Genomic DNA, 15,833 nt, shown 5'->3' on the forward strand with positions numbered 1-15,833 from the left:
AAAGAGTGTAAGTTCCTCAAGTGTTTGAATTAAAAAAAGCAATATGACCTGTGATTCACTCTCTAAGGAAGTACACTGTAGTTAAATTCATACATTTGACCAATGATTCCATGATGGGATGTGGACTATTCAGAGATCAAATACAACAGCATAGCTATCTGCAGATTTTAGATAAAGCAGTTGGTGATCATTCATAAAAAGCATGATAGTAACAAATAATGGATGTTTGTGTCTCTTTCTTCTTAAGTGAAACTAATAAATGCATAAACTGCCTTAATTTCCAAGAGGGTTACATGAAGGTGAATTTCTTGAAAGAGCCGGTTGCCCTGACTTTGGGAAACCACTTAGAGGGGTTCAGTCCAGGAGAAAGACATGTACACTTAGCCTGTCAGAATTCAACCTAACTCTACTTTTTCCTGATCTTTCTCCAAGTCTTTGCATTTTGGCTGCAGTCTAGTCTTCTAGTTGCTGTGGGAATGCCCCATGGAAACACTGCTAGCTACTGACTACTATTAGGTTGTCTGGCTTGATGTTTGTAGTAGCACCTTTGTTCTGACTGCTGTATTCTTTTCTGCCAGTACAGCATACAACTGATTTGGCAATAGCATGCTGTCTGCTGGCTGCAGCTTGTTTCTTGTGCGGTAGCTGAAATGTCAGTCGGTGTTCAGTTCATGCTATCAGTTCCATAGTTCTCCGCTTATGTGAATTTTCTTTTGTTGTTGGAGTCATGGGCTTGGAGTGCTTTTTCTTCTGCTAAGATTTTGGATGATTTCAGGAAAATTAAAGGTGCTAGATTGACTTCACTGGATCCTTTTTCTTTCTTAATCCTCTGCTCAGGCAGCAGCATTGAAACTGGCCCATTTTGCTGTAGACTGGGAAGAGTTCCTCTAGGCAGAAGAGTGTACTCCATCCTACAGTCGACTCTTCATCTCTAGGTTGCCAAACTGTCCTAGCCTATTGGGAGGTGGTTTGATATCACGGCATGCTGGTTGATTTGCTTGAGCATGCTGCTGATAGAGCCTTACTTTTTGTTAGCTTTAAACACGCTTCTTCCTTCCTTCCTTTTCCTTTGTTTCCATTTTGAAGCATCAGCTGTTTATTCAGTTCTAGAACTGGCTTTGAGTTTGGCCATTTTTAGATTGGTTCTAATGCATTTTAATAGTCACTGATTTCCTTGTATTTTTAATATATTTGGGCACTGGCATTTTGTTTCTTTAAACTTAGGAATGGAGTAAGAAACTTTTTCGTGTGGCAGATGTACCCATGAATAAGGAAGTTTGTTTAAAAGTGAGAAGTGAATGTAAATCGGACAATGCCACTAACCCAAGTGACTGGGCAGAAAGTCTCATTCTACCAAAAGGTACCGCTCCATGATCAAGTCTTGAACATGTTATCTTCTTTACCAGTGACTAACTAGACATTATCTTTGGTTTCTGTGGCTATATTAAAAGGGCTACATTTTTAAGAATAAATCTTTGTATTTAGATGTTCATTTAGCTAAGGCTAGGAACAGATGTTGCACTTGTCCTGGGACAAGTTGTTTCTGTGTTTGCTGCAGAAGAGAAGTCCTGGGTTTGGCATATACACACATCACCCTTCAAATCAGGGTTTGACAAGTGTCTGAATAAACTGCCACTTTTCTGCCATTAATTCAATGATACAGTCCTGGGACAACCATTCAGATGGACTTCTAAATATCTGGGGATAAACTTCTTTTTAGGGTTTGTCCCAGGTCAACAGACATGGATGTTTGAGCAGCTGCCCTGTGTCATGAATAAAATGGCTTCTCCCGAGATGTATACAATGTCTCTTTGTAGCCTAAAAATGTGTGCACCTTACCACATTCTCAAGAAGCTTTCAAACCAAGCTGTGTAATTATTGCTTGAGTTCAGTGTTGCTTACTCTTTGCTATCATCTCCTCCAAGAAAAGCAAAACCTAGAACTTGCAGGTAAGTCAGCTTGGAAATGATTATCGTGCATTTGTAATGTTGATGTCTGTCTTCTGTGTGGTGTTAGTGAGTTCGAGGCCTCTGCTTCACATCCCCAAATTCTGTTTGTAAAGTTTGCCCATGAGTGGTTTAGGGGAGGATGCTTAGGTAGCATCAGGAAAAATGAGTGTCAATAGGCAACATGAATGATACAGAACAGTCCAGTAGGAGAGAAAATAACAGCAAGGCAAGGAACATAATGCAGGTGCTGGTTGACAAATTGGATGGCAAAAATGGTGAGCCTGAAAGGAACAGGTGTGTGCTGGGAGGGTGCAGAGGTCTGGATGACTTTTTCTGTTTGCCCTTTGAGGTTAGGGTTGTTCTAATGAACTGCAGAAGTGGGTCCTTACGGCAGAAAGGATTAAGCAGATTATTATTTTAAATTTGTATATAGACCTTTCATGGACATCTGTTTTCTTGGTATCCAAGTACCTTTCTAACTCTCTCCTGTAATCTTTTAATAGTCATGGCTACAGGGGAAACTCAAGTCAGGAGTAGAAATTAGTTTCAGATTTGGGACCAATTACAGGTTTGTGTGCTTATGAAGGTAACATGCATATTCAAAACCTGGGAGGGTTGCTACTTGCTGGAGGGGAAATGAACATACCTGTTCTAGTATCTTAATTAGCGCAGACAGGAGGGGTTGGTTAGAAATAATTATGTTCTTGAGAAGAAAGGTTAACTTGTGGCTTGTATGTGTGAGAGAAAGAGGTGAGGTTAAACATGACAGATCTAATTCTGTGGCTGCTCTGTACATGCGATGTCCTGTTGACTACTTGATTCACAGTGACTTTGCAGTCATTTTGTTTTTATCATTCTGTGATGTGATTTAGGTCTTAAATACAGTAAAATGTTTACAGGTATGGTGGACTTATCTAAATATTCAACTTTGGCCCACAGTTACCATTCAGCAGCATTTGGAGATCTACTGATAATCATATTCAAAATACAGGGAAACAAATGTAGGTAACTTGGTAGGCATTGGCAGGTTTTTCTTAATAACAGCTCTTCAGTTCCCAACTTGGCAGTAATAAATACTCCTTTTAAATTAATTCTAGAGCACCTGTGGTTTAAGAAAAGCTGGTACTTTCTTGATTTCACTATAGTAGATCAGATTCAATAAAAACAACAGGTAGCACTATTTTAACTTGCTTGTGATTAGGAGGGGCTTCTAGGGATTTCAGCTGAGCCATGCTGCTGTTCAAGTGGGTGACTTGCATGGTCAGACTCAGGGATTCATTCCAGCTCGAAGCCACATGCGGCCTCTCAAGTATCTACTGGAAGGTGAATAGCAGCAACTTAGATTTGCTAAATGATGGATAGGAGAGAGGCCCTTGCTGGGAGGTTGTGTATGTGCGCGCATGGGTGTGTGTGGCTTTCTTCTTTTTAAAGAAAAAAAAAAAAGAATGTTAAGAGTGTTTTTAAACTTGCGTTTCAGGTGTACCAGATACAGAGGCTAGTAACATAAGCTGCATTTGGCACAACTTGAAGTCTATGGTTTGTACTTGGCTTCGTGGAAAGAAAGCAAGTGATAGGACCAACTACACTTTGTACTACTGGTTTGTATTGACTGGCTTCTATTTTCTCTCTGGCTTACAAATAATCTTATGCTCATCTCCTCTTGTACGTTGAGTGGCTTGTATCTGTGAGTTGCTTGTCCTCTGGAAGAGCTCTGAAGATCTGTATAAAAATTTAAATGTTAGTCCTGGCTGGCAGGAAACTTCCCCTACTCTAAGTTACAGTAGCCTCAAAAGATTGCTGGTGCTGGCCTACTGGGACCTAATTTGCTTACGGGAAGCATTGGTGTGGTTCTCGGGCTCATTTAAAATTAGCTGTGATTCACTAGCAGGGGAGTCAAGGGAGCTGGCAGAGTTTTGCTGATGATTACAAAAGACCTTTTCACAAAGCTGGGTTGTCATTTAGATTAAAATTATTCATCGGCTCATTCATCATTTCTGAAAACCTTTGGAAATCACGTGAAGTGCAAACAACACATCACAGGCAACCATCGATCCTTTTGGATCATGTTGTATGCATGAGAGGTCACCAAGACCTTCAACATGTATGCCTAGGCAAGGGTATGGAGGCTGCCCAGACCTTCCATCCCCACATTGAGACAGTATCCAAAGGCCAGACCAAATCCAGTGCTTTCACAGCTGTAGTTATAAGCACACCTAGACCACTGAACCACAACAGTGGGTAACATTTAGTAGTAGTTTGATGTAAGTCATTTCTCTCCAGTGTCTGATTCATCTCTGGAAGTCACAGTGCTGGATGATATGATGTTATCCTCTCAAGACCCTCCCTTCCCAAATAACTTCCATAAATAGCCACCTGCTATAAGACAGAGTTGTGGAAAAAGAAAGGATTTGGCACTGATATGTGTGCATGCTAACTCAGGCACGTTCTCACAAATGGCTGGTTTTCATTGCGTGTCAGCTTTCATTAGCTTCCAGAGAAAGGCAGAAGTTTATCTCTGGAGTCTCTGGAAGCTCAAGAGTTCCCTTGTTGCCACTTGACTTTGCAGTGGACAGCAATGAGTTATTTTACTGTGTATTATATAAATAAAGAGTGCCTGTCTCCTTTTCTCTCTGGTTCTAGTTATTGAGATGATTAAGGGTAAGCATAAGCAAACAAAATGACAGTGAGTTACAAGGGGACAGGGATTCATGTGCATCAGCTGCTCCAGCCTCTTTCCTTGCCCCACAGTAAGTGCAAGCTAACCCTCTGTAGTTTAGCCCTGTTGCATTGAGGGGTAGGCTGCACTGGCTTAGCTTTCCCTTCTCATGGTTAATAGTTGGTAGATGGGCAGTCACTGCAGGGCAACTAATATGCAGTAACTACCTGCTCTCCCTTAATTCGCTATAGCTTGTGCCCTGAATTTTCTCCCACTGTGTAGGAATTAGGAGCCTGGCCCTGGATCTGATTGAGGGGCAGGGAGAAGAGGAATGTGCATTCATAGGGCTTCTCAGTGCCTTCATGGGATACCACTTTTCACTAGGGCTGAACCAGGTATTTTTGTGAAAAATGCAAATAAATCTGAGGGGAGCACAGGGGACAGTGCCATGTCGCTCTCAAAACTGACATTTTCTAAATTAAACTAAAATATTTTGCCCTCTTGGTCCAGCACGACCTTTCAGTTTCAAAACATCTTGCAGCTGTATTTTAAAACATGTGTTAAAGCACAAGATCCAAGTGAAATGTTTCCTTTTGGGAGTTGAACCAGCTATTTTATTTGACCTAACACCACTTTTTTTTTCAGTATTGGCATACTGGAATGGGAAAAAAACCCAGTGTTCTTTATATTCTGTTTTTGCCCTCCATCCATAATCCTATCCCTCCTGGTGCAGTAAGCGAATCTAAGTGTAGGACACCTTAGTTAGGACTGTGGTGTGTCAGAGGACTGGGTATCTGGCCATGGGACTGGGGAGGAGTGAAAACCCTGTCCCTGTAAAGGGGGCATACCAAGGGGCTGAGTGGCCCACAGTCTGCAGAGGGCTGAGCTGGAGCTAGGGCCCAAGAAAGAGTGCTCAAGTGAAATGACAATTTAGTCTAGCTCATGAGTGAGTATGCACATGTATGTGTAGGAAAAACTGTGGCCAACCTCCATGAAGTGTCACCTTCTGCAATCTGGTAATACCAGTTTAAAAACAAACTTATCCATTGCAGCCTGGGCTTTTGAGAAGTTGCATTATATTTATATTTTATTGCTGTAGGTATGAGGGCCTGCAAAGTCACCAGCAATGTGAAGATTACCATATCCACGAAAGAACCTTCAGATGTTCTTTCAAATTTGCCTTGGCAAAATCTTTGTATCCAACAGTCAATATTTTGGTTCAAGGTGACTCTGAAGAAGTAAGGCCCATCTGTGAAAGTAAAGATCCAACAACAATTGGTAGGTTTAGTTATGTTACAGTCAATAGTGTGTGCTTTGCAAAGTTAATTTGTTTACAGATCTATGAACAGAATTGCTTTTGATTATGCTTGTTACCTTCTGCTAGTAGTATATGACATAGCATCCATGTCTGTATGGAGAAGTAGCATTGTGAAACATTCAGAAATTGCTTGTGAACAGGTAGGGTCCTCTTGTAATGGGTCATTGTTTTTCAAGATTGAATTTCCTAGTTGCAGCTGGATAAAACTCTTCATCAGGATTTTTGAAAGGCTGGCTCTGGTTCACCCTGGCATTGAGCTCTTTCTTGCTCTCAGTGTTTGTTCTAAAATGTGTTTTATAACACTCTCCAAGTAGTTTTATTAACAGTAAGCTGGAGCAGTTCATTAAAGGCCTTTCTCTCCACTGCCCCCATAAAAGTGGTGTATTTGGATTGATAACCTGTTTTTTCAAGTGTGTATGGATTTTTTTGTGAAGTACATTGGCTGTTTGGTTTTGGCCTGCTGAGTACCATTTCGTATCTCTGAGAAACCTTTCCAGCAATGGTGATGGGCTGCTTTTCCAGGACCAGTTCTTCTACAGAATTATGTAGGCCAGTGGACTCGGAAGAATCCTTTCCTGCCGATATAAACTGATACAGTTTGGCAGTCAACAGAGTAAAACCAGTTTACATCAGTGAAAGAGCTGGACCTTGATCTCCAGCCGTGACCCTAGGGTCGTTCCTGAATGCAGTTTATTCCGGCTGTCACAAGTCTCCCAAGTGTCAGTGATGAGAGAACACGTCTAGATGTCACCCAGAGCCTTTTAAATTGATTCTCTACCATCTTGAGCCCAAGTTTTAGACTCCCCAAGCACAGGAGTTGCCAGCCCTTAGTGAAAACAACAGGGTACAACTGATAGGCTTAACTGCAGAGTCATAATCTGTCATTACAGCTATCAGCCTGTCACACTACTGGTAGCAGGGTTTAGGTTTTGGTGGGTTATTTTTCCCTTTCTCCTGTGTGAGGCTTCATCCAGATAAGCAAGGCACCCACCCCATTGCCACTGGGGATTCTGGTCTACCAGTCACTTTGTCAGCTTGTGGCACAGGAGAGCATGTTTGGAAACCTCTGAAGATCTACTTCTAGTACATACTACATGTACATTGTGTAAAAAGGTTATGATTCATAACAGATAAAGAGCTCCTTGATATATCTTGGGTTTTGTTCTCTGTGGTGAGAATAAAGTAGATGGTTTCGTGGTATGTGTAACTGCTGATAAGCTTGGTCTTCCCATAATGAATTATTACCAACAAGTCCATTCAGATCTCTTCATCTTGATTTAAATGTAGTCACCAGTTTTAACTTCCTGCCACGAGGAAATCATGCTCTGGTTTTGAAATACCCACAACTAGGTATAGCTAAGTTCTCATAAAATATATGCGGTTTTTGAGACTGCCATGGTACGGTCACTTAAATTCATACAAATAAAACATTACAAATTATGAACATAGCCTGTTGAGCTCTGGTGCCAGTTCTGCCTTCTTTTTTCAATGTCCTAATTGCTGTACATGAACTATGTCTTGTTACTTAACTAGTGACACTTTTAACCGAGTACATGTGTTAAAACTATATAGGATGATGTATTTAATTTTTTAACTAACACTTACTATTATTATTTCAGTAAAACCTGGTACTCCAAAGATAGTAAAACTCTTCAATACCAATAATGGAATATCTATCGAATGGCAACAACCAGACACTTTCCCATCAGGATGTTTAGTTTATGAAGTTGAATATAAAGACAGCAAGTCAGATACCACTACAAAAATTGAAGTAATTAATTTTTGTCATTAATTATTTACTTGGGAGCTGAAATGCGTTGTGTATGGTTTTTGCAGTGGGTTAATAACAGCTAAAGTATTGATATTTTAAAAACAAAACACAATTAATTAATTACATGTACAGCAGGTCTCTTAACTAAGTTGAAACCATTTAACTGAGTATTTTTTGGGGGGGTTCTCATGCAATGGCTTCTAGATGTATTGTAATCATACAGCTAAATCAGTATGTAGACTCCTGATCACTAGATTCTACTCCTATCCTGTGGCAAAATGGTCCTCGGTACCAAATACCTTGCAGATCAGGTACACTTTTAACCAGAGTAACAAGATCCAAGACAGGGTCCACATACATGTGGCAGTGTCTGCTTCTGGCTAGTATGGGCCTTAGGCCTATGGATAGCACAGATCTCTCAGCCAGATTCACTAACTCATTTATTCTAAGAGGGCGTTGTTTTACGTGTCTTTGAGTAACATGATTCAATGATTGTAAGGAAAAGCACCTTGCTGGTTAATGAGCAAGTGTGAATGTACATATACTCAGCAAGGAGGTAAGAGACTGAGACTTGGGGAAGGGGCGTTTCAAATGATTGCACATCAAAATACACACAATCAGCCTTTATGTAAGCATTGTGGGCTTGCTCCTGTTTGTGCATGGCTACAGCCAAGTAGAAGAACTAGTTGTGCCATCTTAACAGTAAGGAAAACAGCTTGTTTTGCTATATATTAGTTTCAGTGACTTATAATTTAGCTAAGCCTGAGGACTGTGCTCCCCTAAGTTGTAAACAAAATGGAGTCGTCCATCAGCCAGATGAAATTTGTAAAGCATTCAAGCCTCCTTTTGTTTCGGTGATACTCGGGGCAAATGGAATTTCCTCAGGAAACTTGTCTTTTAGGTGCAAAATAATCATGAACGTCTTTATGTGGGTTACCCTCTGTTTCATTGCTCAGAGTGATCATGACACACTGATGTGGGGGAGGCTTGAGATGCACTCCTATTTTGCCGATTAAAATGGAAACAAAGGTGTCTGGTGCTTCAAAAAGAAGGCGGCCCATTGCTCCAGACAGTTGGCTTCAGAACTGTTATGCCTAGTGTAGTTGCTCCATTAGTTTGAACCTCGATTTCTGAATCTCCTTGCTTTGGAACCTGACATCATTTTTAGATGAAATTATAATATGTGGTGTGGAAATCTCAATTTTTTACCACGCTTATAAAGTCCAAAGTTTACAGAAACCAAAAAAGACTCTAATAATAATGTTATGTCTGATAATGTTAAAACTACAAGATGAAAATAGGCTTCATAAATGTCTTGTATATGGCAACAGGATTGAGTAAATCATCTTAACTTTTCATTTTAAGAATCGATCCAATAAAACAGAGATTCCAAGTATTCATCCAAAGTTCAAGTATACTTTCAAAGTGAGAGCAAAAGCAAGTTTGACGTGTTACAGCAGCCAGCTGTGGAGTGACTGGAGTGAAGAAAAGAGCATAGGTAAGAACATTTTGTCTATATAAATCAATCTGAATTCTTTTTAATTTTGGCTTTTAGGCATTAGCGCTAGTTTACAGGGCTCCATATGCTGGAGATCTTCTCCTTATGTAGGTTTGTTCTTACAATACCTAGGTACTGTAAAAATTTGGGTACTTTAGGTATGATCTGACTAGATAACTTGATTACAAGTGTGATGTAAGTTTTCTCTTAGCCTTCTTTTTTGAAGGTATGTTGTTTTAATAATACTTGACTTTTCCTAGCCATTACTAATGTTACACATTTTTCATGATATGAAAAATTAGTCTTCACTTTCATTGTTGACAAAATCATGAGTTTCTTTGTGATGTTGTTTGTTTTGCAGGTGAAGAGAGTGTAGACAGTGATTCCACATTCTACATCACCTTAATAGTCGTCATTCCACTCATAGTAGCAGTGTCTACTATAATTCTACTAGTTTACCTGCAAAGGTAAATCAATTTCCCTTTTATTATAAACGCATGTTCTGATGTATCTCTAGAGTTACAAAGTAGTCCATCTCTGCCCTAGTTCCCTGCCCCTGTGTAGTATGGATGTTTTCAGCAGTGGTTAGTTTCTCTTTTTCATTCTCACTTCACAACTGATAAGGAGCGGAGGTACTATTGTAGTTAATTTATTAAAATTCATGTTTATAAACCACACTTACATTCTGGCTGCATGAAAGCTATCTAATTAATCTGCCAAAGCTGAGGAGGTTCCTTTCATTGCCAGAGAATGAAGTCCAAATCTGAGTTATTGTACTCTCTATGAAAAATCCTGAGCCTCCCTTTCATCGGACCTACTTCTGCAATGTCCCTTGACTTTGGAAGTTCACAAATACCCAGTAGCAGAATGTATGATTCCGTTCCCATGTTTGGTTGGAAATGAAGTAGTAAAGAAGGGGCATAGGTTACAGCAGAGTCCAGCTGCATTTGACTTGCATTGCTACTTCCAAAGTATAACTTTGAATTGAAATATTTTGGCTTAGCAGTTGGTGCAATCTAATACTCTTACTTTTATCTCCTGAAGGCTCAAGATATTGATACTTCCACCTATTCCTGACCCTAGAGAAATACTGAAACGAATGTTTTTAGAGCAAAATGAGGATCCCCAGGTTAGTGTCCTGTGAACTGCCTGTCAACTGAACTATTAGGATTAAGTCTGTTTTGTTCGAATTCCTATGCTTGCATTAATGTTTTTGTCTTACTTTTTAAAAAGAATTTTGAAAGTATTTAAAGTGAATGTTATGCTCTATGTACGTCAGGTATTTAAGACAATGAGATAGGTACAGAAACAATCTATTATATCATCTTAAATTAAATAAAATGATTTCTTCTCAAGTACTTACTTTTTGTTTCACAAGTTCATTGAATTCTGTTTATATCACTTAGTCCCCTCTCCTCCAGTTTCTTGAAATGGCTGACTAACGTTTCAGGAACATTCAAGTCTTAATTCTATCGTGTAAACGTAAGCTAATGCTATTTCTGTATTTTAATGCCAGATTATATCTGTTTTGGATTTAGTGCTCAGCAGTCTGCAAATAGGTGTTACAGATATTTCTGTCTAACAATCTTTCAGTTTGTCATAGATGTCGTAGAGAAGTAAGGCTGGAAAGGGACCTCAAGAGATCACCTAGTCCATCTGCAACCTTGGTGTTAAATCTTGAGATCTGGATTCTGTTCTGACGGGTTTACGTTTGATATATGAAAAAAGTTAGGATTTGATTCCAGAGCATGCCTCTGGATTAATTCGTACTTTTTATCATCTGTCATGTTCTTATGCTCTCTCATTTGGGGAAAATAATAGCGAGAAAGTAAATTTAATATGAATTCTTTAGCCAAAAAGTTCACCTTTTTTGCTTAACAACATAAATATTTTGAGCAGATTTTCTAAAGTGCTTTGTATGTGGATTTCAGATACTTCTGGGAGGGAAACATGCTTGCAAGGCCTTATGCAGACACCCCATGTTACATGATGCACCAGTTCCATGGGACCGGCAGTTCTTATCTTTGGGATTGTTGCTCAGGTTGTGCTCAACTCTCTGCTGAGGCATACATGTGCATTTAGGGTATACAGTAAAGGTGGCTGACTCGACAGCAAGCCATCTTCAGCAGATAGAAGTTTATGCTACCCTTGCTAGTTAACAGAGTCGACTTCCTGAAGCCCCTGTAGCTTCCTAGGCATTCGTGACTGAACAGCTGTGGCTGACGCAGGTATCTATGGTCTCTGGGCTGGGGCTTCCTTCACAAGGAGCATCAGATGTTTTATTCCAGGGAAGGAAGATAGTCGCAATTACTGGAGTATTGCTGTCCCTTGCCTTGTCCTTCCCTCTCTTCTCTGCCCAACAAAAGTCTCTTACTGCCAGAAGCTCGACATCCATGAAGAAAACAGAGTAGGCGTCACCGATCTGCTGCTACCTGCACCTGCTCCTGATGTCTGGAACCTCTCATTTTCCTATGTCCTACCTGTCTATCTCTGACCAGCAGCTGTCACAATTTTGGCCAGGCCTTGGTTTCAAGCAGAGTGCCATCACTGCTAGCAGGAGCAGCAGCTTCTCTTCCACCAGAGTGAAGCCATATCCCCAAGAGAGCTAATTTTGCACTGTTTGCCCCCGCTGCGTTTTATGCCACGTGTAAAACTGTTGTAGCCAGTGAAAAGTAAGACGGCAAGCATGCTGGAAATCTCCCACGAAATAATTCTCTTGTGTTCTCTTTCAGAACTACCCCAAGGATGGCTTGGTGTATGCCTATGACAAGCTAGCTAAGGAAGAGGAGATCAACCCTGTCATTTGGATAGAAGTGCCAGAGACCGCCATTTCTGGAAACAAGCACTGATACAGCTTACAAATAGAAGACAGAGGAAGAAGACTTCAGCTCTTGCTTTGTGTACTTCAGATGGTGCTGTGCAGTGAGGCTGGGCATCCCACCTTGCTGAATCCCTCCCAAACACTTGCCCCCTCTGACACTACTCAGAAGTCATGCCCTTGACATTCGTCGTCTGAATCCTCTGCTGTCAGCATTGGCTAGAGCTTCCAAAGTGGGCATGTACATAAACCCCCTGGCCTCGTCATCCTCCTGGCTGGTGCTTGTGCTGCCCACGAGACTGAAGCTGCTTGTAGTGGGCCCTGGCACATCTGTGAAGCACCTCGCTTGCTTTTGCAGAAAGTGGCAGAGGTGGGGAGGCAAAAAACTCATTTGCAGCAGGCTTTTTAGCACAGCTGGTTCCAGGTGGGGAGTCCACCTCCTCCAGCACCATCTTGACAACGGCCTGCTCTGGATGCTGCCAAGGAAAGTGCAAGCAACCACCTAGCGGCTGATCATGGAATAACCTGCCCGGAAGGCAAGTTTCCATCCCCGCTCGGCCTTGGTTAGTGACTGTTTTAAACTCTGAACCAGAAGGGTTTAACCCTTGGTTAAGAATTACATATATATGTATATATAAAAAAGATGCTGTAACCCAACAGTGGACATTCTCACTGTGTACACAAGTGTTTAGTCCTTTTAAAATTCTGCTAAGCTCTTAGCCTCTAATAGCTCCCCTCAGTGAGTTCAGTGAGCTAACTTAGGCTTTGTTTAAAGGACGATTCCTGGTATTGTGTTTAAGTGTTGCCTTCCAGCAGCTGCCTCTTCTGGAAGCCGCTTTCTATGTTTTTCCTCTTCCTGCCTTGGCTCCTGTAATGGGTGGAAGGTGACGAGCCCAACCTAAGGAGCAAACACACTTCTTCTCTCCCTTGTAATATAGCAATGATGTTGTCTTTTTTTTTTTATCTTTTCCTCTTGTTGGTTTTCCCCTGTGAGAATTTGAAAGTAGGGGCTAACTTTGTTGTACCTTTTTGCTGCTGCTTTCCTCCTGGATTGTGAATCACTAATAGTTTGCTCATGATACTGCCCCTGGTTGCTGTACCGTTCTGGTTGTAAGTCCACCTCTTTTCCTCCAAAGGAACCATAAAAATCACTCGGCTTGTACACGCGTTAGGCTCCCAGCTGTCTTGACCTTTGTACTTGCAGTATTTTTGTTTGTGCAAGCAGTTCAAATATCAGCTTGTTTTTATTGTAATATTTTAGTGCATTTAACCTTCTAGGTGCTTTCCTTTTGGTTATCGTATCCTCCTGTGGGATTTTGTAAGAACTATAGTAGTTCAAAGACTTTCGATGTAATCATTACAGCGGGAAGAGCAGGTATGTTTTTCAGAACTGCCCCTGCAAATGTGAGGTTGACTTTTATGATCAGAATAGTACTGTATGTTTGTGGTTGGTTTCCTTGATACATTCAAGTCCTGAACATTATTATCTCTGATTTATATTTTGAGGAAGGCAACTCCTTGGCTTTCATTATGCTTCCTAAAGGAAGGCAGACAATGAAGGGGATAGAGAACTACAGAAAAATTCATATAAGCTGGCCTTAAGTAGTGAATGAGGGAGTTTTTCTCTCTGTCTGATTCTCTCAGCTTCACCTCCTGCTGCTTCAGTCATTTGAAATGAAGCATGGCCATAAATAAACTCAGATCTCCTTAAAGGTGTAATAAAAATATTGTAGCCACTACTCAGGCAACCTGCTTTTGCATCCTAAGATTCAGTCGCATCAGTCAGTTCTGGAATAAAGATATTTACCTTGAACATCTGTAAGAGTAGCGTCATGAAGCAAAGTGAAAATACAATCTCAGGGATTTTAATAACAGGTACAACAAAACTCAGGTTATGGGGAAACTGTGCAAAATCAAATAAGAGGGATATTAAGTATTTGAGTGAGAGAGGAAGAGTTTGAAAACAATCTCCCATTTTGTTAAATTCCTTAATCAAATATAACTTCCCTAAACATTCATGATTTATAAAACAGATTTTTTCTATGCTTCTGAAATCTTCCCCAGATTAAACTCATCTACCTCATCTAGAATGTTATTACTTTTGGGTCACTGCATAACCAGGAAGGTAAGACCTATAGCATAAGAAAGCATAAGTAGATGGTTTCATATCGAGGTTTGTGATTCTCACAGTACCAATCAAGGAAGACAGTTATTGGCCTTTTGTCTTGTATTCTTTTGATTTAGCTTCTGCACTTCTGGCAAGATGGAAGCTTGCTAAAGAGAAATGATAAAGAAAAAAAAAAGCTAGGCCAAAAGGAAGATTTTTTTTTTTTAATTGAAGAGGATCATATTCATAGTTAAATAAGGCTGGCAGGGACCTCAGGAGATCATCTAGTCTAACTGGGGATTGAACCTGCAACCTTGGTGTTATATTGATCATGGTGAGGATATTTTGGATAATTCTGGTTCCTTATTAGGAATAATTGGCACACTTGGTAAGTAGACTTCTTGTCTGTTACTCTACAGATCAAAATGTAATGCAAGGATATTTTATTACTATCTGTGACTTGCTACTGCTTGGAGAAAGTTAACATTTTTTTAAGGTTTGTAATAGTGTGACGCCTGTACCATATATCTGTTTTCCTTTCTTTTGGCTACCTGATTGTAATTTTGTTTAAAGAATAAATAAAGTATGTTTGAATACACATTTATTTTCCAGTTCAGTTATTCTCATGGAAAGAACAGAAATCAAGAGACTGAAATGATTGGAGCTTGGAGAGGAACATGAGGGGACAGTAACTCAGGCACTTCCCTTCATATCTCTGGTGTCATTTTAATTCCTTCCATCATTTGAGCAAAGAGGATGCTGGATTTGTTAGTCCTGTGCTAGGCAAAGACAGAGGTAGGCCTAGATCTTTCTTGCCTCTGCGTGTGTATCTGCAGCTGTGCTTGTTCCAGCAGCATTCTGTTTCTCAGCGAAACGAGAGCGGTAGCAGTTCCTGCCGTCTGTGAAACTGAAGCCTGTGTTATGACTGAATTTGCTATAATGATGTTAAACTACACACGTAGCTCATGGCTGTACGTGCCAAACTTCGGAGCTGGTCAGACTGATAAAGTGGGATAAAGCCATCAGCTAAGCACTTGGAACACAAGTGTTGAAATTCTGTATTATCTCTTAACAGTAGCTTATACAGGTGTGTCTTTTCAACTGATTCAGCTGTTCACCTCCATGATCTCCTCATTTGCAGTGAAGAAACCAGTTGAAGCCTTGAAACATGGAAATGTATTGTCTCTTTCAATCAATAAATAAAATAATTGGCGGGAGGAGCTGGCCCTCTTCATTCTCAGTTTGTAAGGCATTGTTTCCAGATGCCATCAGTTCAACTTACTAGCTCCAGATAATCTTCCCTTTTTAATTAATCAATTCGTTTTAAATAGAAAACATGTTTCAATAAGTGTTTTTGTTTTCTTTTGTGGTTACCAAATTGAGACTAGTTAATGAACAGTTTTAAAATATGTCGTGCATTTTCATAAGGCAGAAAGAGGAACTTGGAACTTGATTCAGTTCATGAATATAAAAATCTAGTAAGAAAATAAATGATACATTTTACTTTTTGTTTTCTGTCAGAAAATAGGAAATATAAATAAATGTCCGTTAAGTTATAACATTGCTCAAGTAAATGTGTCATGGCTATAACGTATCCTCCTGGATAGCCTGATTGAACGTAAAGGATATATTTGACTACAGAGCGGCATGCAGAAACGGTAACTGAGAGCTGGTCAAACATCCATTCTCGGGACGTTGTGAAACGATTCTTGTTCT

General features: G+C 40.2%; 1 protein-coding gene across 1 annotated transcript in view; it reads left to right on the forward strand.

Moving 5' to 3' along the window:
• Nucleotides 1-14,717, forward strand: part of IL13RA1 (interleukin 13 receptor subunit alpha 1) — a 20,392-nt gene extending 5,675 nt beyond the window's left edge. The window contains exons 3-10 of the mRNA XM_006024449.3: nucleotides 1,225-1,360; nucleotides 3,427-3,547; nucleotides 5,705-5,883; nucleotides 7,543-7,694; nucleotides 9,060-9,192; nucleotides 9,554-9,659; nucleotides 10,237-10,321; nucleotides 11,925-14,717. Coding sequence (XP_006024511.2) covers nucleotides 1,225-1,360; nucleotides 3,427-3,547; nucleotides 5,705-5,883; nucleotides 7,543-7,694; nucleotides 9,060-9,192; nucleotides 9,554-9,659; nucleotides 10,237-10,321; nucleotides 11,925-12,041 — 1,029 coding nt within the window. The 3' untranslated portion in view covers nucleotides 12,042-14,717. The remainder of the gene's footprint in view (nucleotides 1-1,224; nucleotides 1,361-3,426; nucleotides 3,548-5,704; nucleotides 5,884-7,542; nucleotides 7,695-9,059; nucleotides 9,193-9,553; nucleotides 9,660-10,236; nucleotides 10,322-11,924) is intronic.
• Nucleotides 14,718-15,833: the final 1,116 nt, after the last annotated feature.

This window comes from Alligator sinensis, unplaced genomic scaffold (genome assembly GCF_000455745.1).
Source record: "Alligator sinensis unplaced genomic scaffold, ASM45574v1 scaffold1059_1, whole genome shotgun sequence".
NCBI classification, from domain to species: Eukaryota; Metazoa; Chordata; order Crocodylia; family Alligatoridae; genus Alligator; species Alligator sinensis.